Raw genomic sequence first — 25,273 nt, 5'->3', positions numbered from 1 at the left:
CTTTCTGCTACATTATAAATATAATATTCTGTATAGTTGTTACTATTTTCCTTAAGGATCTGCATTCAAAATTCTACTCTGTTTTTATTTCTTGAACTCCTCCACCTACTTCATCATCTTTTTCTATTTTGAATTATAACCTTCTACTTGTGTTAACTTTGTAGCTCTAAAATATCCTTTCAAATCGGGTAATTATAAACCACCTTGTTCTCTTTGAAGGATTATCTTATTGTAATTTAACTCCTAATTAATCTTATTCTAACTTAACTGTTGCTGTCTTCCACTCCAAGAGAAAGTCCTTCAATTCTTACTAATTATTGTCCACAATGTGTTCTCTAGTTGATACAAAATATGCATGGATCCATATATAAAACTAAATGGACTAAAAACATTTACGCCGCTTGTATTTTACTATCCATAGCCATAAACAGGAGCTTCCAGTTTCTCAGTTTGTATTATCATTTGTTTTGACTCTTCCCACATATCCTTAGCTGAAATAACAGAAGCCTTTCTAATCCATACTCCTAAATACTTCATCTTACCATGTCTCCAATAATATGGGTATTGCTGAACCAGCTCCTGTGTGGGTTCATAATTTATGGATATAGCCTTTGTTTTATCTTCATTAATTTTATATCATGAAAAGACTTGAAACTGTCTGAAAATGTTTTGCAACACTGAGATGTATTCTCTGGATTTGTCTGGTACAAAAATACTATCATCTGCAAGTAAAGACTACTTTTCTTGTTACCATTCCAATCATATTCTTGCACCTCTTAGTCCTTTTTCTTTGCCAGTGGCTCTAAAAATGAAGTGGGTAACAAAAGGGAAACAGGACACCACCACCTGGTTCCTCTCTTCAAACATAGCATATCTGAGAGGACCCCTCCCACTTCAGTTTTTGCCTGTGATCCTTCATATAATCTCCTAATTAACCTTATTATTTTATCAGGGAATACTCATGCTTCCATTGTCCTACTCATAAAAAAAGCTTACTCTGCCAAATGCTTTTTCTACATCAAGACTTACCAACAACTGAGGTATTTTTTTTATTGTTTTTGTTTTGACCATTCCACTGTTTTATTTTCTTATATTCTCTTTCCCTCTAGATCATCTTGTTCTATTAATGTTGTTAAATGTTTGCCTCCCTGCCACAAAACCACATTGATCAAATCTATCCATTTTGGCAGCAGCTTTGCAATTCTTTAGCTAGTATAGACATAAACACTTTATAATCATGGTTTAAAATTGAAATAGATGTACATGAAGCTGGGTGGCCACGGTGGTGCAGTGGTTAGCATTGCCGCCTCACAGCAAGAGGTTCTCCGGTTCGATCCTTGGCTGGGGTGCCTTCTGTGCGGAGTCTGCATGTCCTCCCTGTAGTCACGTGGGTTTCCTCCGGGTGCTCCAGTTTCCTCCCACATCCCAAAGACATGCTGCAGGTGGATTGGACACTCTAAATTGGCCCTAGGTGTGTGTGTGTGTGTGTGCGTGCATGTGTGTGTGCCTTCTGTGGAAGGTTGGGCGCTGGGCTGCCAGCTCGACACCGTAAAACTCCACTGCCAATCATGAGCAGACAAGGTGATCCACTGTGGCGACCCCTAACTGGGAAAAGGCTGAAAGAAGAAGAAGATGTACATGAAGTTGGTGGTGCAGTGGTTAGCATTGCCGCCTCACAGCAAGATGTTCTCCGGTTCGATCCTTGGCTGGGGTGCCTTCTGTGCGGAGTCTGCATGTCCTCCCTGTGGTCGCGTGGGTTTCCTCCCACATCCCGGAGACATGCTTCAGGTGGATTGGACACTCTAAATTGGCCCTAAGTGTGAGTGTGTGCCTTCTGTGGAAGGTTGGGCGCTGGGCTGGCAACTCAACACCATAAACTGCACTGCCAGTCATGAGCAGACAAGGTGATCCACTGTGGCGACCCCTAACTGGGAAAAAGCTGAAAGAAGAAGAAGATGTACATGAAGCTGGGTCTGATGGGTCTTTACCGACTTTAGGTAATAAAGCCACCACAGCTTTCCTCCAAGATGTTGGTGCTTCAACTCATTTTAAAATGCTGTTAAACTAAGCCTTCCAGATCTTTTAAACCTTCAAGCTTCCACAGGAATATTATCCGTTTCTGGAGACATTCCTGCAGATAGATTATACAGCACCGTTTTTATCTCATCACCTCCTATCTTAGCTGTTAATTGTTGGGCCTCGTCTGTCTCTAATGTTGGTATACTTAAGTCTTCCATAAGTAATTCTATTTTGTGCTCTTTCTTGATTTCCACATTTATTTGCTGTATACATTTTTTTTATTTTCTGAAATATCTCTAATACTGGTACAGCATCTTTGGTCATTACCCATTCCTCAAATTCCTCTCTTTTTAACAGGTAGGTGGGAAAGTGCCAGTGTCTCATTTTGTCTTTATTACCCTGCATTTTTTATCTGAAATAGTTACTAAATGTGTATTGAAGCTTTCAATTAAATGCACATGTTCCTGTAAAATATAATATATATATTGTCTATCTATCCCAGCCCAGTTATTGTACCTTGGGGAGCAATATGTAAATTATGTCCAAGTTCCTGCTACTGAACTTGCATCTTCCTTACCAAATATTTTCATAAATTTCTTCCGAATTTGAACATCTTTTGTTATATTTTCCTTTCTAGGACCCCTTGATACATTCTCACTATTGTAAATCAAGTTCCAGTCCCTACCTAAAAGTAATATTCCCTATTAAAAGTGGGCTATTTCTCCTAAAATTTTCATAAGCTCCATAATATTTTTTGTGGAATGTAAATATATGCCAGTGTAATCCTCCTCCTTTGCCATTCACCCCTTACTACCATAAATCTACCACTTTTGTCATTTTCTCCCTCTTTTATCATTATTAGAGCTCCTCAAGCAATTAGTATAGTTACTCCCCTTTTACTTTGTCCCTGATATTTTGCTGAATATCCATCCTGAAATCCTTTTTTGTCAAATTCACATTCTCATTTCTTTCCAAATGTGTCTCCTGCAGCATATCTATTTACACTCTGCATTTCTTAACATAATTCAGTAATCTTTCCTTTTTGTCTAAATTCGTAAGGCCATTTATGTTCCAAGATAGGATGGATAGTGCAGCCATTGTGAGAAAAAGCTAAGGCCATTTATATTCCAAGATAATATGGATAGCATAGCAATTACGAGAAAAAGATAGTTTCCCACCTATTATCCATAAGTGTTTTTGAATGAGTTTTTCCAACTCCATTTGAACCTATGACAGATTTTTGTGTTAATGACAGCCCTGAAACAAAAAAAAAACTAAATACATTCTCATAACAGCCCCCAAATTAGCTAGAAAAAACTCTCAAAACTATGTACATCTCCAAAAATGATAGGAACAACTTCAAATCGACACTGCACCCACAGGCAATACCTAGCCTAAAATTAAGGTTACCCATGCTAAAACGCATGTTACAGCCTGTGTTTTCCCACTTACACTGATTGCTGTCTGCTCTTATTTTATCAGCATTCCCCTCCCAGATATGACAAACAGCTTGTATGCTTTCAGAGAAGATTAACTTTTAGTCTTAAGAAAAAGTGCACTGGCTATCATTAAATAAAACTAAATTGTACACTGTTCTGTTAAATTCATTGAAGTATTAAGGCTGCTAGAGAAACTGCTGTCTCTTATTCACTTCCTATAATTTCAGCCTTTATTTTTCAATTAACTGCTTCTGTTGTACATTTATATTTTGCAATTCCCTCAGGAAAAAATTATCAGAACTCTCAAGATTAATTGTTTACACCTTCAGAAAGCTAATCTCCATGTGAAAGTAGAATGAATCTTTTTAAATTTCACTCAGAAGAGAATGTACAGTTACTTTCAACTGCAGACTTCTTGACTCCCACTGAACATTTGCTAATTGAAAAAAAAAGCTAATATATTTGCAGATGTAAGAAACCAAGTCTTTTTTCCTGGATTTCTTTTTTAAACACATTTATTGAATTATCTCTTGAGACATAGGCAAATTTACACTTGTACAAAAGTAACGAAACTGTTATTTTGTCTTCTTTTTCAAGCGTTCTTGTTTACAAAAAAAGTGTTTCTATCTTAAGCCAAGGGCATTAATCTAGACATTCAACCTTGTAAAAATAATAGAAAATATTTTAATACTCCATGTAATATAATCAGTGCACTTTTACACTTCAACCCCACCACAGCAGTCCAAGATCACAGCATATTAATATTAAACTTGCTTTTGTCTAGCCTTTCTTCTGCTGTTACCATGTAAAGCCTATACTTCTTACTAATAAAAAAGTTACTTTAATGTCTTTAACACATATACCAGCCACGGAAAAGAGTCCCCCCATTAAAATACCTCTGACTGCACACTACACAAAATTGCTTTACTATGTATAACGTAGTTTGTGTCATGAAATGGTTTATACAAATAATAAACATTTTTTTTACTTAGTTACCTTTTTTCCTTTTTAGAGTCTTTCTAAATGTTAATGACTTACTTAGGGTATGCTTTACAGTACACCCCCCAGTTTAACAAATTCAGTAAAAGTCCAATCTTTCTCAGACACTTTTTCTTGCATATATTTCACGCGTGATTGATGCTGCTTAATCTCCTATTGCAAATGTCAGTGTTGCTGGTCTTCTTTCTGTTCATCTCCATCTCCCAGTGCCAGCCTCTGGTTCAAGTCCAGGTTACTCCTGATTCTTCATGTCAACTCCCTATGCTTTTTTTTCTCAAGCATTTTCCTTTGAAATATTGGAAAATATTTTGCTGGCAAAGTCTATCTATGAGCTTTATTGCCATAAGAATGAGAAACAGAGTCCCCTGCTGTTTGTTGGCTCACTTTTTGTTGGATATACTTTGTTTCCCCATTAACCAGTTTTGCATCCAATAATGTCTTTGATCCTCCAGGAAAAATATTTTGGGTACAGTAGCTTGAATATCATACCTGCCTCTTGATATTCCCTCATTTTGGGGATAAATTTGCTTATTTTCTGCCTGGTGTACATAATAATTTTCCACAAACACTCTGCTGTCTCTAATTTTTAATACTTTTCTTTCTTCCATAGTTTGTCAAGATCAACTTTTTTCTGGTGGAATGATTTTAGCTTTACTAATACAGATCTTGGCTGCTTTCTCATGGCCAGGTTTGGAGTATACACATGATGTGCCCTTTCAATTAACAAATCCTGCTGTGGAATACCAGTCCAGTTGCTTGTTTTTGCTTTCATAAAATTAATACAGTCTTTTTCTCCCAGTTTTTCTGGTACAGCAGAATTTCTCAGGTTTTCTCTCTGCATGGTATCTTCTAACGCTACAATTTTTGAAACTGCTCTTCTTGGAAGTACTCAGCCTTTTCAGCTCTGTTTTTTGCAATTTTATCAGTTCATCTGAAGAGCTAGTTGAAGCTTCTTCTATTTTATCAAACCTTTTGCTGTTTGAGTTGATATACTACTCCAATGTTTCACTTATTTTAATCACCTGTTAGTACATTTGATTTTTTCCCCTCTAAATTACTGGAAGCTATTTCTTGTACCAAAGCTGAAACTTTAACTGCTTTTCACTGAACAGCTGCAGGATTCTTTCCAACTAGTGTTTTCACTTTACCTTTTCTGGTTGATTTTTTTTTTTTGCTTGCATCCAGCCAGTGTACTTACTAGCAAGTAATATAATTTCATTCAAGATGACAGTATCACTGGCTGTGATTTCTCAGTTTTGTTTCCACTGGAAGAGTTAAAATTAAGCTGCTGATCAGTATGCTGCCATTTTGGGTGTCCTTGGCAGCTTTGATTTTTGTACTCTGCTACTTTTCTTTTAAGGCTCATTTGATAGCCCTTTCTAAGTGTCATTATGTTCTATACTTGTCATTTGCTGCTGTTAAAATCAGTAATGCTTGCTTTCCTGGCACATTTTACTTCCAGCCTCCTGTTTGAGATCCTAGCCCTCCTTGGGACATTTATTTTATTTTCTGCAAGCTTGCTGTTCTGTGTAGCCTCCTGGCTCTGCACTCCTGATTTATCACTTGCAGCAAGAAAATATCTGACTTGCAGACTGTTTATATATATAAAAAAGTGGTAACTAAAATAAGCATACCCTTTTTGCTAGTGTTCACCACCACAGGAACATATCTGAACCAGTCACTAAATCCGTGTTTTCTCCTGAATACATCCTTATTGTATAAATATCTATAGATGGTTTAGATATTTTTTTGTGAACAGTACCAAAACCATTTGTAAGTATGACCAGCTGTTCATATCATTTGCTACATCTTGCCAAGGCAAGAACATTTCTAAGCTTATTTTTTCCAGATGATAGCTAGATCAATCAAATTCTGTCACAACAAATATGGAAAGCTTCTTTCTGTAAGTTTGAGCTCACAGTCGATACCTTTACTTTTTTCCATAGTGGTGGTGTAGTGCATGGAACACCACGATTATATTGTGAAATTAGGAAAAAGACAGAAATAATCATTGCTCTGATGTAGAAAAGGCACTTGAGAAGCTTTTGTTAGACATCTATAAGCACTGTTAAGCTCTAATCTCACACTAGATTGTAACAGCTGCCAGTGACAGCCACCACAGAACAAGATCTTTTAGAAACTTCATTATGTCACACTTTTAAATAAAGTCTGGCAGAGTGAAGTATCTAACATCTTTTAAAGTGACTAGATCCTCAGCGGAAAATACTGCTTCTGCTCATTGTCTGTGTGGCTTAGTTAAATGTTTTAAGGTTTTCTGAACCATAATACACTTCTTCCTACTATTTTTTTCTGTAACTCGCAGCACATGGAGCAGATAAAGCTTCATGCACTGCAAAAAAAATTGATTTGATATGTCCGAGCAAAACAGACTTATGTTCTCAATATGGGTGTCAAGAATCACCTCTTGAGCTTCATTTCACTCCAGTCTTGATGTGAATTACTTAAAATCCATTTCTTAAACACTTGGTAATTATTGGAGACCTGATTGTAATCTTCTACATTAATGACATTTGTACAACTGAAACCTGATAATTTCTGTTCACTTTTGTGAAGCACTATGAAATGGAGGTTATATTGAAATTAAGGTAATCTTGGAGAGATGCTGTCATCCATGGCATCATGTCCGGAGTTCTGTCTTCTCATCACCTTTGTTTTCTGCTTTCATGAGTTCTTCACTGTAACAGAACAACTGGAGAGTGACAGATGAGTGATGTATAATAATACAGGGAAGGGCTTCATGCAGGCCTGGGAAGTTCTGTCTGCCATGTAGTCAGTGGCTTCAGACAGTTACAGAAGATGTAACTTTTCCTTCCTATCATTATGGTAAGCATGCACCTTCCACTTGCATCGGAGTTTAAGGTAATATTAAAATTTGTATGACATTCAGGTACCCAGAATCATAAATTGAAGAGAATTATGTGCTTTTCCATAGTGGAAATAGGAATGATAGTTGATAAACTGAGTAATTTTCCAGGAAATTAGACAGTAGTCGTTTGCTAACATTTTATTTGTTATCACTGGCACTCAGTGATATGTTTGTATTTTTAGGGTGTTGCCTTTCCACAGCACCTCCACCCCTATTGGACCTCACTTTGAAGGTCTGCTGGTTTGAAAGGGATTATAGTCATCCAATATGTTTTGGGACTCAAGTGAGCTTGGTTGCTCACAGAGCTTGTGTGTGGTTTAAATTGATCAAGAAGTAAACAATGCTGCACAAAATCAGTACCGCATGTGCAAGCCTCAGTATGTAGTTAGAATATGATTGGTCCTAAAGTTGTAAGCCACACTGGGAATTTGACATTGTACCATGACTCTCAGATTAGAAATAACAAGAATGTATATTTTTAACGTAGCTTTTAGACCATTCTCACTGTGTGATGTCTGCATTCTTTCACAAGTGACAGTCTAAAGGTGTACCACATAATACATTTGTGTTTTAAAACTACACAATGTGCCTGTCACATGTATGTACTGAAGTTAAGGAATGCTTTAGAAAATTTCTTCAAGCCCTTTTCAGTTTTTTTTTTCTTTTGTCCCTTATTTGCTTTCATATAGGGCTTCTTGGAAGAAGACTGTAAATTCCATGTAGATAGATTGAATCTTTGTAAAAGTCAGAAATTTCCCTAGATCCCGAAGCTATAAAAGTTTGTTATTTTGCTATGTACTTTGAAAGTTTAATAGATGTGGGCATTTTTGTTGGGAAACTGCTCAGTTTCAGAAGTCAGAAAAGAAACATTCATCTTGAGCGCAACATATAATGCAGCAAATCACTTGCTAGCTATGTGGTATTTTAGCGACATGCATTTAGTGTTTCTGAAAGGGCAGAGCTTGTTAAATTAATCATTGCAAGGATCTGTATTATACTTAGTAACTTACGTACTTTTGTTAGGTTTAACAGAAAAAAATGATTTCACTACATAGTTAATATTCTATAAGAAATACCTTAAGTTTACTGGACTTGAAACACTACTACAAACTGGTAACAAAGAAATGAACATTAATATAAAGATCAGCTCCAGATTTATCCTTCTGGATTTGAGGTATAGTGATTTGATACCAGGAGAGTGTTTTATCACCTTGTTGCTAATAAAAGCAGAATTGAAGTATAAATACTGCACCTGCAAATATATATTAGAGCACAGAAAGGACGTTTATCTTATGTAAAAGGTATCATATCTGAGTACAAGTCATATCTGTTGCACTTTTATGATGTCTGCTTATTGACATACTATGTACCTATGATGCAATGTATTTTAATTGTTGAAGTTTGATTATCAGATTGTATGATAACTTGTGTTTGTCAGGCTTAAGGCATTCTGAGGTACTCTTGACAAGCTCAATAGCTATGCAACAAGCAGTTAGACACTGTCAAATAAGAATGTATGCTTTCTCCATTGTCTTTCCTTCAAGATTTTAATTTAGCAGGGTAATGTAAACAGATCTTTCTTTGTTTTTTAATACCAGATAAACCACAGATTCATTTTTAATGCAAGCAGCAGTGTCCACTGTGCTTGATCTAAAAATGTATCACAGCATGTTTAAAAAAATATAATTATTCTGGTTAGCAATGCAAAGTTAAACAGTACTAGAAATACAGTCCTCTGCTTCTAATGGTTAATTACTAAAATTAAATGAATGTAGTATTGATTTCTGAAGCTGCTTCTCTCTTGAAAACAGACCTGATTTGTGTTTCTTATTAACTTCGTCCTAGAAGTGACCTTGTAAGGAAAGTGATTCCTGAGGCAAAATGAAACAATGTATGTAGTTTGTGAAGCTTCAGGCAAAGATTTATTAATGCAGTGCCTAGGATCTTTGAAGTTGCGACTTTATGAGGAAAATCATAATATCCAAACCTTTATTCATTAATGGGTATGTCTTCCAGGGGAACTGAAATACCTGCTGTGCTAATTGTTTCAATTATGAACCACCATTAAAACTTATAATGGATTTTCTTTCCTTTCACAGGTAAAAAACATGACATTACTGAAGTGAACTCTGATGTAATGAACTTAGTTTCTTGTGCTACAGCAGAGCGATTGCGTGCACTAGTAGAGAAAGTAACAGCAGTGGCTCAACATCGAATGATATCGTATAAGGTACAGTGTCACCGCGATAGCAATTTTTACATATCTTTGAAATCAGAGGTCTTTGTCTCTCTCTCTCTCTCTCTCTCTATATATATATATATATATATGTATGGAAATCATCATGAAATCTTGAATACACTAAAGACTACACCTTAAATGGTCGATAATATTCAGTGTTTTGTGCAAATTTTTTTAACATTAAATCACAAAACACTGAATGATTCTTGCCCATTAAAAAAAAAAAAAAATAAATCCTGTATCATATACCCTAGGTAATAAACAGATCAAGCATTGTCTGATTAGTGGTATTGTTAGGGAAAGGGGTTTTAGTAATGCAATTTGTTGGGTTTTAGTTAGGTGCAGGGGTAGGGATAGGGTTAACATACACAAACAAGTAAGATTATGTTGCTAAAAATCTTTTCACTAATGGTATCACTGCATAAGACAAAAGGACACAGAACTTATACAACATAAAACAGTATATCAGTTCCCTTATCTAACCTTAACCTGCAAATACTTGCACATACACACTAATCTCTATAACCTTTTCAGTTAAACATTCATTTTCCCACACACTTCTACATGCCAACAGTATATAAAACTTTAATTCAGCCATATTATTCACTCCAGTGAGCACTTAAGTCTTTTTTTACACCCACACAAACCTTTTTAGTCAAATGAGTTAGATATTTTGAATAGTAAACACACGTGTGTGCAGACCCACACTTTAGAAGTAACGCTTTTGTAACATACAAAATATGTGCTATGTTAAGCATGCCCCCCCCCCCCCCCCCCCATGACTCTCATTCTTCATTACAGAGTATGTAGGTTGTTTTGCATAAAGAGACAAATATATGTACATTTGATGTTAAGGTTCACTGAAAAGTATTCTACCCCTAGATATCACCATATTTCTGCATTCATCAACAGCTGCTGCCTTCATTTCTAGGGGTGTGCATGTTTTATACCTCTGTGTTTAAACTAATGTTTTCTATCTGTTGTGATTTAACTAGTAAGATCTGTTCATTTTGTTTTATGATAAAGCATTAGGCACCTACTACAGCTATTCACTGTAGGTGTAGCCAGTACTAATTTATATATTTTAGTCTTAGAATATTTACAGATGTTTAACTTTTCCATAGTGTTAGTTTTAATTGAGTGTATTAATCCTGCCTTGAAACAGTATTATGATACTGAAGCAGAAAAGTGTGCTCTTCCACATAGTCAACTGTACATGCATAATTTCCTTAAGTGGAACAGTGTTGGATTTTCTCGAATACTGGGTGTTCTTGTATTCAGGGGCACCAAAAAGCCATAACCTTGGTGAGTTTGGAGTGGATGCTATGGCAGGAAGAAGCCAAACTTTTCATTTGGGACTTAGTAGAGTTACTATCATCACTGCCGCATTTGCCATTTTGGTTGAAGATGGTACTGTAGATAACAAAGTTCAGTGGCTTCAGAATCGCCATGCTTTCATGGAACTTTTGTGTGTATCAGGCCCTTGTTGTTGTGCTGTAGAGTGCCTTTACCTGTATTTCTCTTCAAATATCTTTGGTGTTGCTCTTTTTGTGCTGATTAGTTTTGAATTCTCCCTTAGATAAATATTGCACCATATTAAATCTTTTTCTTTCACATGTCCATATTTCTTCTTCAAATGTCTTCTGCTCCTCCTGTTTCTCCTTACTTGGGTGGACTCACTGTTTCATCATGCTGTGTTATATTAGACTTTCTACACTTAACTCCTTCACTTTGCAGGTATTCCATAACTTCAGCTTCTATTTTTTTAACTTCTGTTTTACTAATCTTCTGTTCTGCATTCCCCCTTTGTGATCTTATTTTTTGTACTGTGAAATTTTCTATGTCTGGGTACCTTTGCCTATATTTCTCTTTGAATATCTTTGGAGTTGCTTTTTTGTATTGACTTATTTGGCTTTCTCCTTTGCATAAATATTGCACCATATTAGATCTGTCTTTCCCATGTCCTATACCTTTTAAAAATCGTTTGATTTTGTTCTTTATATTTTCACACTTCTTCAGTTGCTTCTTTTTCCAAATGGCCTAAGGTTTCTTGCTCTGTATAATGTGTTTCAACAATCTGTTGCATTAATGAACACAAATTTGCATTTGAAGCTTTTGACAGTTTAATGCAAGTACTTTTCTTTCCTCTAAATTTCACTCTCAGTCTTTTTGTATATCTTCTGTCTGGAAAGTCTGGGCTTCTTGCATAATAGTAACAGTACAGAATTTCTTTCTTATCCTCAATAATCCACTCTCATCTTTATGGCTCTATTTTTGGCTTATCAGTTTTTGTGATTTTTGTGGACTATTACATCTACTGTGATGTGGTTTCAGTTTTGTACTTGTGGTTTACTGGTATAGGTCTTTTTAGTGGGAGAGAAGTATTCATTGTTTGTGATTCGCTGTTATGAGTCATTCAGTGTTTTATTCTACCATTTATGATGCTCTCGCTTTTGAGTTTTCTACCTTTATGATGTAATCATAGTAAACTTTTGCCTTTGTGGTGACTGTCATGGCTGAAAAGGGTCCAAGAATGAGTTCACTTGCCTGGCTAATAAATAAATTTAAAAAAAAATGTAAAAATGCTGTAGTCCTTTTTATGTGAAGGACCATCCATTGACATTCTCACCCCCAAATGAAAAAAAGGCATTTTTATAATGTTGTGGTTGACAACCCCTTCTGTTAAGATTGATGCAGGCAGTTACAAGGGTGTGCATGGATGACGTGCCACATGCTGACATACTTTTTTTAAGTTGCTTCGCTGCCAGTCATAAGCAGTTTGTATACAGTATTCATACCAGTGGTGGCTGGTGACTTCAAATCAAAGGGGAGGGCTGCAGGAGATAGCTGAATGGGTGGGGTCAATGGGAAGGGGTGCGGCCAACTAGAAAGGGGAGGAGCTGTGCTCATAACCAAAAAAACTAACTTTAATTAAATATGCTGCCCTGGGTGCCAAACCCTCATGATGAGAGTCCAATCAAGACAAATGAAGTGTAAATGAATAAAAATATTTCAATACATTGGCTGCATGACAGCTTACTTAATATCTAGATGGAAACAAAAAGGTTGTGAGGCATGAAAAAATAAATTACTTTTTAAATACATTACTGGAATGCCAGTCAAAATCAAGTATAAGAAAAACAAGCAGCACTCAACTTAAACCACTTCTCTTTGCACTGCAGTTCTAATTATAATTTATATTCAGCTTTATTAAAGTAGCAATCTCTGTGATGCCCCCCACTTGTAAAAATGTTTCTTATCCAAAAAAGACCTGCTGCCTGACAACTATCTACTTGTTTCATGGGGAAAACACGATCAAAGTAAAAAATGAAAAGCAAACAAGAAACAAGCTCAAGATACATTGCTTAAAGGATTACTGTACAGGTTATGGACCACACATGAATGGCATTCTGTTTAGTTTAAGGGTAAAGCCCTCAGAGATCACTGGAAATCTCCAACAAGTGTAATGAGCTTCTTAAAATAATGTAATCCTGTCCTTTATTACAAATATTGTCATATGCATTTCAATTCCCAAGGCTTAAACATTATCTAGTTAAGTATTCTCTGCATGGCAACAACAGAAAGGCTTTCAGTGTTGGCAATTCTTTAACAGTATGCTTATTAAAGCTTACTTGCATGTTATGATCTCAGACAAGCTTACCTAATGGTCATTAAAGCATTGCTACTTAAACACAGAGCAACAGGCACTTTCTGAGTAATAAGCATAAATCAACAGTACAAAAATATGACAGAAACCAGACCATTCTGCAAAATCAAGAACAGATGAAAAGCCACTATAGTACTTGTGTCTACCTTGGATGGGGGGATACCCTGCACATTTACGCTGCATAACTGCTCCTTGCCTTGCTTGGAGACCTCCAGAGTCACTACATGGGGGAGTGGGGTGCAACAAGTATGTCACAATTTGAAAGGTCTCTGGCTGACTGTGATGGCCCTGACACATTTGTCATACCTCTCAACCTCAGAGCAAGAAATCTGGACAAAGCCATACATAGAAGTGGGACAAAGTCCAAAAATAAGGACAATTTTTAAATATTGCTCTTATGAACTTAGAAAGATAATAGAATAGCAGGTCTTGCATTAGTATGAATTTTCTGAAGGATATGAAATCTGAAACTCAAATGTCTGTCATTATTTTCTAACTTCAGTTTTTAATAATTTACCACTAATTTGCCAAAAAAACACAATTTTATGAAAAATGGACCAAAAATGTGATGCAAAAATATAAAATAGCCACACAATACAGCTGGGAACCTGTCAAAGAAGGGACACTTTTTTAATATTAGTACTGCTAACTTGAGCAGCTGACAAAATAAAAGAATCTACATGCATTTCTGAAATAAAAGTAATCTATAACTCTGATTATTAATTGTAAACCCTCCATTTTTTCTTCCAAAACTGCTATTTTGCGGAGGGATTATTAGGGGAAGAGCAACATTTTGAGCCAAATTCGGGGACAGTTGAGAGGTTTGGCTATGCCTAATTCTATAAAGCAATTTATTTGCTTGTACCTCTCAACCTGTTAATGCAGTAAATCTGGACAAGGCCAAATATATTGGGGGAACATATAAACAGTACTAAAAATTGCTCTTGTATAAACTGAGACAGTTTATAGAATAGCAGGTCTTACTTTGGCATGCATTTTTCTGAAGGTTATGAAGTCTGAAATTCAGTGTGTCATTATTTAGTGACTTAATTCCTAAATGATTTTCCAGAAAACCACAAATTTTATGAGGAACAAACCAAAAATAAGAAGCAAACATCTATTCATTCTGTGAAAATCTTGACAGTTGGGAGGTATAGTTCAGCTGGGGCTGTCTTTGAGTTTGCCACCCTTCCCCCTCACAAAATCATGGTCGAATGGAGCCCTCCCCCCTGCAGCCATTCCAATGATCCATTACTTGGCTATTTCACTCCATTTACCATAAACACTAATGTGCATACTACTTTACTTCTATGATGATTTGGATTTCATTTGAAAGTTTTATTTTGCATTTTACAGCACAAACACTAAGACATCTGCTAAACAAAGCAATGCAGTCTCACAATGAAAACAGGCTTAGCATTAAAACTTCTCTGCCCTTAAAACTCACATTCAATGAAACAGCATTGAAACCCACATTCAAAGAAAATACATTTTGCCAGTGGCAGATAAAGATTAACTTTGGCCAGTTTTCAAATCATAGGCCCCCTTGCACATGAAACATACATGTGCTCTTTGATACACCTTCCCGATTGTACTAAATTATATTCCTTGTACAATACAGCACAGCTGTTAGAGGGCATTTTAAATTCATTGTTTTGAACATTTTTCCAGTAAACAATGAAACAAAATGCATGCACCAATGACAAAACTACCCAATTCAGAACATTTCCATCATAAAAGTCTACTCAACCTTCTACAGTCCACCAGTATCAGTAAATATGCACAATCTCTGAAGTAGTAAAAGTCATCGAAATAATTCCACATTAAAGAAATTTGTAACAATGAAGAGGTTGCTGCTAGCAAACAACTTTATATGTCATTGTTTATTCATCCACAAATAAAGTGCCTGTTGCCCTTGAGGAATAAATTGCCTATGTCGCATGCATTAAAAAAATGATAAGCTAGTAATATCGCAATAGGGACTGTATGGCAAACTGATAACAGGTTCAAGTTACTCCTCTAGGTATCTTTGTCAAAAAGGACTGAAGCATACACCCACTTTACAACACAGTACAGTATCAGCAGTGCATCTATCTACTGTGGGAGTAGAACCCACATCCTTCTGCATCAAACGCAAGTACACTACCTGTTGTGCTATTAACAATGCAAGCAGACTCAGAATAAGCAGCACTAAAGTTTTGTTCCCCTGCAGCTCTCAGCTCCTTATAAAATCTACTTGACACGCAGCTGTATCTCTGAACTTTGCAGCACAAGAAATCTGGAAAAAGCCGAAATTTATTGGGGGGTGGGGGCAAAAGCCCAAAAACCAGGGACACATTTTAAACATTGCTTGTATAATGTTGGAAAGTTGCTAGAATAAAATGCTGTGTTACCACCATACATTTCACTGCCACGTCTTTAACCCAGGGGACCCCGTGCAAAACAGTCAGAGAAGCATACCACTATGCCAAATCAGCTGTTTTGTGAAAGAGAGGAAGACAAACTTAAATGGCTACCATTTAGTGAATTCAGTTCTCACCATAGCTGTCATCCTCTTGGCACAAAACACCTGAACAAAGCCAATAATGGGGGAATACAGCCCACAAACATATTTAGTGAATTCAGTTCTCACCATAGCTCTCAACCTCTTAGCAAAAAACATGTGGACAAAGCTAGTAATGGGGGGGAAATACAGCCCCCAAACATTCAATGAATTCAGTTCTCACCATAGATAACTCTCAACCTTAGCACAAAATACCTGGATGAAGGCAATAATGGGGGAATACAGTCCCAAAAATAGGGACAAATTTCAAATATCCATGTTATAAACTTAGACAACTGCTAGAATAAACAGTTTTGTGTTACCATGTACTTTCTGAAGAATAAGAAGTCTGAAATTCAAATGCCTGTTATTTTTAAACATTTAACCAGGAAACTAGTCTGACTTGGAACAAAAGACAATTTTCAGCAGAGTAGGGAGAAATGCCAGACACATCTTTGTAAGATGGGAGGACATGCAGACTCCACACAGAAGCACCCCAGCCAAGAATCAAACCAGAGAACCTGTAGCTGTTAGGCAGCAATGCAACCAGTGCACCACTCACTACAGACTTTGCAAGGAACAATGTAGATACAGAAACCACAGATTTTATGAGGAACAGAACAAATATGAGGCAAAAATCTGCAAATTTAGAAATGGTGGTGGATAGGGAATTCAGGTCCTTGCCACCTGCATCCAAGGTACAGGGTTCAAGCCTGAGTATCTGTACCCACCACCATTTGTTCTCTCTATCCACCAGTATATAGCAACTGGGGCATTTCACACACACACACACACACACACACACACACACACACACACACACACACACACACACACACACTTTCACCTACCTGCTGTGCACAAATGTCCTACCCATTTCACAAACGAAGCCCACAATCTGCCAGCGACCAAACACCTACCCAAAGCCTTTGTCCAGCAGTAATCCATGAACAAAGCCCATGCAGCAGTGAAAGTCCCACGAGAGCAGCTCACCCCTCAGTCCTCATTGGTTCTGCCTGCAGCTGAAGCGGTCCAGAGCTCCTCTGTTTTGTGCGGTCGTCAAAGCACAGATTGCTGGGTACCTCTTTGTCTGTATCCGGACTGCTGATAAAGGCAGTCTGAGTTCTCTAATGTGTCCGCGCATGCGCAGAGAAGTCGGGACTCATGATTTTCATTTTTTCTTCCGTTTTTGTTTTTTTGTTTTACAGATTTTTCTTTTGTTTTTTTTAGGTGGGAGGGCTGCAGTCCAGCAGTCCAATAGCATGAGCCGCCCCTGATTCGTACACAAAAACACTGTATAAATGAACTGGATTATTTTATAATGGTGCCTCATTTTTCCTGCCATCTATGGTTTTCATGATCTGCTCTAATATCCATCACATCATGAAACAATCTATTTATGAAAGAGTAGAGAATGGTATATCTAAGTATTACCAATCAAAATTGTATAACGTCCTTTTTTAATCAAATACTTCACACATAGCAACATTAAATTGCAGTGATATGAGCAAAATAATTATAACCAAGGAACAATGAATGCTTCATAAGATTTCCTAAAATTATTCCATATATGTTATATATTTTGGCAACTTAACAGTTTTGTTTTACAAAATTTGTACTTAACTGAAATGTAGGACTTTGACCAAATGGAAACTTTCTGTTTAGTGACCTCATTTGCCATTAGATTTGCAAAAATGTCCTGAACATCTCTGCTGCCTTCTCTTGCACTATTTTATATATTGATATATCTGGAAGATTCTTGTAAATACAATCTTTTCAGTAGAAATGTAAACTTTTCTTGCTGATTTATTGCTGGTATTGGAGTGGCCAAATGAGGGTCCTCAGGCCTTTTGTTAAATTTTAAATATTTTTTTAAAAAGGTTTGTGAAATGTTTTTCATTGTCAGCTCACAACAAGTAGTGTCAGTGGTACAACAGGTGGCACACTCGCCTCTGGTGCACAAGGCTTTGGGTTCTATTCCCACACCAGGTAGATTGATTACTGACACTGCAGTGCAGAGTAAGGGGAATGCTGCAGTCCCGAGTGTGCTAAACTTTGGATGAGATGTTAAACTGATGTCCTTTCTGCTTGAGTTGGTGATAGCTCAGGTGGATGTAAAAGATACCATGGCATCTATTGAAAAAGTCATATTTCCCCTATTGGTATAAATACCACCTCGAGTCTCCCATCCTAATGAGAATAACCTGGTCAACAAAGAATAAATAAATTAACTCACATTGTCAACATAGTAAGTATTAGGTTTTTGCACTGTATATGAATGTTGATAAGAAGTTAGGGTGTCAGCAGAGTCCAGTAAGTATTAGAAGTTATTAGAAGTATAGTCTGTTCCACTTGATAAGCTGTGATGTGTGAAGATAAATTGCTCATTGATAGTGACTTTTTTTGAACTTGGGATGTCCCTAGCATCTACCTCATGTGGATTCAGAATTTGTTTACTTTTTTGTTTACCAAGATAGTGCACTGACCAAGTGGACCAATGTCAGGCACACCCAAGTACTCTAAATTTGAGGCAAGAGTACTCTACAAGTTCTTATAAAAACTATTTAAAACAATATCTTATATGTTTATACTTTATATCATTTTGCAGTTTAACACAGTTTGTTATGTTTTACAGTGCTTAAAAATGTACATAATTATTAAAGGAAAAAAGTCATCTGCAGGACCATGAGCAGCACGGATTAAAACTAATAATTTGCTTGATAGGTAATAGGGCAAGATAGCCAGGTCTGTTTAAAGGGGGATAAAGCCCTGATTGCAGCCCAAATATCCAGAGATTAGCTAGTAACCCAGGCACTGGAGGAGACAGCTCGGAGGCGTGGATATGGATCGGCCTCTGTCAGCTTGCCCTTCCTGGTTGGAGGTAGGTGAACCACCCTACTGCATTCCTAATATCTGGTGGAGAATAGGTGTTATGCAAAGCATAAAATTGACTGAGATGTGCATTCTGGTCTTTCAAGCAGCATATAATACTGTAGCTGGATTTCTGTGCATCTCAGGAAGTATTACATTTCATGGAACTAGTACTACAGGCTCCAATTCAGGTTCACACACATCAAGCTATGGGGAAGGGGATCACGGTCTTAACAAAAAAAAAAAAAGACAAAACACTAATTTCTAGAAAGATAGCTATGATCCCGAGCTCTTACCTCTCTTTCGTTGCTCTCAGATGACAGGAAAGGGGGGGGGGGGGCGGTGAATGGGGCAATGGACAGTGGATGTGGTGTGATAGTCTCAAGGATGCAGGGGAAAGTGAGGGCATGATGGGATGCAAAACTTTGCAGCATCTGTAGATGAGGAATGCAGATTCCAATGCAATTCTCATATGATGTATTCAGTATTCTGAAAAAGAAAAGAAAATTAAAATTTTTATATGATTAAAAAACAATACATCTTGGAGCCTTTTGTGCAGCTTGTGCATAACTGGCAGTACTGAGGAGACGGAAGCCAAGAGGCTGGTTAATATGCTGTTATGTATCTGACACTTCATGTCAAAAATAGCAACCTCTTACACTCACCTCTCCCCACCAGTTCTTAAATGCAAGATATCGTATGGCTTGGCTGAGAGTTGATACAACAGATAAAGTGCAACAGTAAAGCTGTTAAGTGCAGTATTGCATGATGAGCAGGATGTCTGTGACAGAAGGAGTGGTTATCAGTGAAAAGGTGAAGTCTTATATGGCATAACCATCCACTCTGCTCACTTCACCAGAACTTTGCATATCTACCTCTTGTCAGTAACAGTCTTAAAACTTCTCCAATATCTCTCATCACCACACAAGAATGCAGCATAAGCTAGTGACCCCATGTAGCTGTGGCATTAAATTATAAATTATTTAACCACAATGATACGTGTCACTTGGTTTTGCTTCCACATTTTTAGCAGAGAATGATAATTTGAGACAGTTAAAATCAACAAATGTAATTTGTTTTTAGGACATTTCCCCAGGGCAACATTAAAAATTCAAGCTTCCAGACTACAAAATTAGCCATATCCAATTAGGTTTTCACACATAATTTAATTTCATGCCATTAACATCTAACAGTAGGACAGTCTCACAGTATGTGCTGTAAGACTGCATCAGTAGTCAGGCAGTGATGCAAAGTATATGTGCAAGAGTTACTATGTACAAGTGACACATAATATAACACTATGCCATATTTAAATGTACACAGTTTAACCTAGGCATTGGCTTGCTGTTTAGGTCAGCAGCTTTGAGATACAAGCTTTTGGTGTGCCTTTTCTTTGTGCACCTTCTAGCATGAGAAACTGGCTTGTAGGTCTGATTAAGCAGAACTAACAATTTACTCATCCCTCTCAAGGTAATGGCCCCACAGTGACCATATACTGCAGTAATGTGGAGGTGTACAGATTTCCTGCCTGACTGTCTGCAGTGAACTGGTACATTAAAAAAAAAGAAGGAAAAAACTGTTGAGCCCAACACTGAGTAAGAAACGTGCAGGCTTTTCAGAGGTTATTGTCATGATCATTTAAAACAGCTAGCCTTTTGAGGATACACCCCCACAATACACAACTGTTCCAGTCCTACCTTAGCCTCAGGAAAGAAGTCTAAATTGCTGCCATCTCAGCCAAAGGAACATACCTTAGGAGTAAAAGGAACTGGACTAAACTAAAACAATTCTGCAAAGAAATAAAACAGCTAACAGGGGCTTTAACTAATGCCATGCATTCCAGGCATAACTTTCCTTCTAACTTTTTCTCCTTTGCTTATGATTATGCACACTTTTTTCAGTCTTCCATAAGCAAGATCACAATCAACTTTGCTTCTCTAGTCAATCCTTCACTTGGACAAAACAACCCCTCATTCCCTCCAGCGTGTTATGCCGCAACCTTCCACTTCACACAAATAATCAAATTAAATCCTTACTACAAAAACTTAATTTGGTTTCCAAATTCTCTAAGATCCATCCTACCTTCGTAAAGCTTGCTGTTGGAAAGATTGCTAAAGCCCTTACTTGTATGTTTAACTTGCCCCTAACTGCTGCTTCTGTTCCCGCTGTTTTCAAACAAGCTTAATTTATTCCTCCTCTGAAAGTCTCTGCTCCCAAGGAAATTGGGTGTATATTACATTATCGAATCTTTAAAAGTTCGACCTTCATATGATCGAACCAATATGATCCAACTTTTAAAAGTTCGCAAAGCTAAAAAAAAAAAAAAAATTAAACAGAAAAAACCTACCTGACCATGAGGAGGGCAAGCCCCCCCCCCCCACTCTTTAAATATACCAACTCCGAAATCGCACTACAGTGCAGGAAAGGGAAATCTTCCCATTTCGCTCTGTACGGAGATCTCCGTTGAAGCGTTCCAATTTTTAAAAGTTCAATAACGTAATATAAACCCAGGAAATTAAGGATTATAGATCCATCTCTAATCTTTGCCCTTTTAGTAAAATATTTGAAAAAACTACTGTGTAGACAATTTCTAAAACAAAGTAACCGCTACAATTTGCTGTATGAGGTACAGCATCATTTTTGAAATGCATTCAGTACTTTTACAGCCTTTTTAAGAGGCCCTGACTTCAGTTATTTCCAATTTAAATGAGGGCCACATCATTGCAGGACTGTTAGTATATTAAATTTAGGGCCTTTGAAACTGTCAACCATAACATCCTTCTCAATAAGGTAGAAAAATTAAGCTTTGGAGATGACACAATCATGTCATTTCAGAGCTATTTACAGGACAGAGCTTAAGGTTTGTTTCAGTAACCCAGACTACTGAACACAAGTGTACCACAAGGATGGCACTTTGACCCTTCTGTTCTCTCACTTTGTTAATGACCTTCCCATCAAGCTTCCAAACCTCAACCTGGTTATGTACGCAGATGACATTCTTCACTTACAGTCCAGGAAAAAGCTCAGTGAACTTGAAAGCAAGCTACAAGACCACTTCATTTGTCTATGCAGATGGGCTACTCTGTATCGTGTCCTACTGCTCTATGAGCCCGGGTCATGACTGAAAACTGTCAGCAGTGCAGTTCACCCACCTGGTCATCAAATAGTGATAAAATAAATACATAAATGCTTTGTTTAATGTGGGTCCCTCAATCTGAGTCATGGCTAGGGTGGATTGAAGAGTACAGCTGCCCTAAGCAGAAGGTGTTAAGGGGCTTGATTACAGTACCAGCATTCATTTTTCATATTAGAATTTCTGAATGCCAGTATGGAAATGAAGCTGCTTCCATGCTCAGGACTGAAGCACTTGTCCTTTTGAGATAGGTGAGGATCAGCAGACTTAAGAGAGGGGACTTTATTTTTGCCCGATCAGGGAGTGGCACTGGGTTCTAGAAGAGTCTGCTATGGCTGCAGTCTAAATTCCTGGATTATGCAGGAAAAAAACAAAAAAAAAAACAAAACAAAAAAAAAAACATGTTGGTTGAGAGAACACCTTACATCTTTTCCTGAGTATTTGCAGAGCTTCCAACCTAACTAATGGGTTGGGGGTTACTTAAGCAGTAATACATGACTGGGTGTGGGTAAATCGGTTGGTATGGTTTGATCATGAGGAAGAAGCTTGAGTGAACAGACAAAGCCAACCGTGGGTAAATCCTGATATACCCACACCCAGGAGTGGGTTATTGCTATTATATAATGACATTATTTAGGAAAAAAACTGCTTACCTTTCTTAAATAATGTCTTTGTGTAACAGCACTTTAGTGTTCTTCCACCTTCTTAATGCTTTACTTTACGTATGGTAGGTACAGCCACATACTTGCACAGTACACCAGTGCAGTGCTAAGGAGCCTCTGTGAAAAACAGCATACTGACATTGGTTTGCTGCTGTGTATTCTTTCTTTTTGTTTTTTATTTACTTTTGTAAAGTAACAGCATTACTTAAAGATTGACGGACAGGAATAGTAGGGGATGTACTACTGAAGTCTGGACAGTAGGGGTAAGGTTAAAAAGACTGAGATCAGTTGCATCACCAGTACTTTACCTTTTAACGTCCAGAGTTTTGTAGAATGTCCTGATTTTTTTTCTCTCTTATTTGTTGTTTCCATCTTAAAATATTTATTGTTGGTATATCCTAATAGAAAGTCCTAACATTCAGCAATAGTTAAGCGAATGGACTTCCTTCTGTTGGGATATGCTCGATTTACAATGGGCATGCTGATTATGGTGTTCGATTAGTGTGCATTTTTTGAAGTAGTAATAACCTATTATTGTATAATTCACATTGTTGTATGTCATAATCACATGTATGCAGGGAAGCTTTGATATTTGAGTATCAGTCCAGCAGCATTTATTTATCAGTATTAAGTCATGTTGGTATGTATGGTGCAGGTTTACTGGCTGATGGACTAGCTGAATAAGAAAAAAAATCCTTGTTACCTAATAATATGATAAAAGGTAGATGAGCTCTGCCCTTGCTTAAACATGGTGTTAACATCAGAATGTGTTTTTGTGTGTGTGTGTGTGTGTGTGTGTGTGTGTGTGTGTGTGTGTGTGTGTGTGTGTGTGTGTGTATATATAATATGATGTGGCTGATTACCATTCCAAATAAAGGTTACTGTATTTGCTTGCAAGTCTTTAAATCATTTATTTCTAATGACAAAAAAAAGCATTGGTTCATAGGTTCATAGGTTCATACTAGGCTATCTGCATAGTTTTGTGGCTACACACCCCTTTAGTATGGGGAACTATACCCATTATTTTGCTGTGCCTCTGTTGAGCAGTGACACTGAGGTAATCTCCCATCCATTGGTCAAGATTTCTCTTGAACAAGGCCAGAGGTGCTCTGCCTCACATATACCGGGATTTTATTCCACAGCATAGGAGTCTTTGGGTGATGAATCTATCCCTCCCCAGCACCCTATTAATATAGCGTGTCGAGGTTTAAGTCTCCCGCACTTGTGGCTCTGACGGATCTAGATTTTTTGAGGTGAAGCATATTCATCAAATCTGGGTTTGACATGGCCTTGTATGTTAGGCAAAGGTCACCTCTGAGCAAGCGGTAAGCGACTGAATAGAGCTTTGGTAGATGATGTACAAGTTCTGATGAAATACTCCTTTATTATATTGATTCTACTTGAGAAAAGAACTGTACAAGGCTTTCCTTACTGCATATTTGCACCAAGAGACATTTAACTAATCGGAGATCTTCTCTTGGAGTACGAATTTCTTTTTGCAACCAGTGTCCTAAACATATAATCATCCTCTGATCACGTTATCCCTAAACTGTCTGATTTTATGGGGTGGACGTGATTTAGCTGTAGAAAGCATGTAGCTGGAAGAATCAGTATTTCTCACTGGGCTATTCCCATTCTAGACGAAGCCTAAGTGATGTACAGAACAGCAACACTTTCTGCAGAGGTGAATTCTTATAACATTTCTTCTATTCCAGAGGTCATTAATATTAGCTCACAGTAATAGTTCTAGAGCAAAATTTATGAAGTATTTTACAAGCAGGCACATATTTTTGGCATCTTTAAAGATGTGAAAGGAAGGCAAGAGGATTTCATTGCACTTTCTTTTCTAGCTGAAGCATTTGCGTACAAGCCTTTGATGTCAGCGTAAAAGTGTCCCAGTGCATCATGTCTAACTCCCACTTCATGTCTAAGGAGCCGATACTGCTCTCGTATACATAAATATAAAGAAGGTGTGTAAAAACATTTCAATGTGGGTCAACAGATGCCTGCTTTAAGCAAAACGTACGATGCATTTGCTGATTAAAAAAACAGTCTCCATGTAATTGAGGAGCTAGTATTTTCAGTAGTATCTTTGACTCTGTAATGGTAAATAGAATCATGTTGTATGAAGAAGCTTTAATCACTTCTTTACCCAGTTTTTTTTTTTTTTTAAGATCAGTCTTTATTCAGGACAAACACATAATAAAGCATCACACTGCATGTGACATATAACAATAAACTAAAGTCGAAAGCCTTAACAGACCCAATATATACAACCATCAAATCATGCAAACGCGACATCTATCCCCTAATTAATATTTCCTTATAATATCCCTGACCCGCAAGTAATAACTTTCAAATTTAAGTCAAATAACGACAGTATTAATTAAGTGAAACATACCCAAGAATTGATACTTTTGAGTTCTGGAATAGCCAACCTTACCTAGCTTTTGCAGCAGTAACAGCAGCCTGCAGAACTGTGGGTTGAAACTACTTAAGTTACTAACAGATGTGTTGGTGCAACATCCTCAGCTAAAGTAAGCTATTGGGTCCTGTATGTTTTTCTTCAACTAAGGACGTGATATAATAAACTAATTCCTCCAAGACCAGTCTGTTTGGTCTTGAGTTAAATTAGTTAGCAAGATAAAAAATTAGCACCACTTCCAAGCTAGCATTTCTGTAGGACTTATGTTCATAAGTTCATAGGTAAATAGCTGGGCCACAGTGTTCTGAACTAGCTGATAGTGGAATCACAGTCTCCTAGGGTACAAGGCATTGCAGTAGTCAATCCAATGGGAGAACAGGGCCTGCACCA

The 25,273-nt window shown here is 37.2% G+C and overlaps 1 protein-coding gene across 1 annotated transcript in view; it reads left to right on the top strand.

The window, feature by feature from the left end:
• LOC122797055 (transcription initiation factor TFIID subunit 4B-like) overlaps positions 1 to 25,273 on the top strand; it is a 1,206,007-nt gene that overhangs the window by 815,750 nt on the left and 364,984 nt on the right. The window contains exon 13 of the mRNA XM_044065831.1: positions 9,444 to 9,574. Coding sequence (XP_043921766.1) covers positions 9,444 to 9,574 — 131 coding nt within the window. The remainder of the gene's footprint in view (positions 1 to 9,443; positions 9,575 to 25,273) is intronic.

The sequence above is a fragment of the Protopterus annectens genome, chromosome 3.part0 (assembly GCF_019279795.1).
Source record: "Protopterus annectens isolate FY-2018-M chromosome 3.part0, PAN1.0, whole genome shotgun sequence".
Taxonomy (NCBI): domain Eukaryota; kingdom Metazoa; phylum Chordata; order Ceratodontiformes; family Protopteridae; genus Protopterus; species Protopterus annectens.
This window is presented reverse-complemented; position numbering and strand designations above follow the sequence as displayed.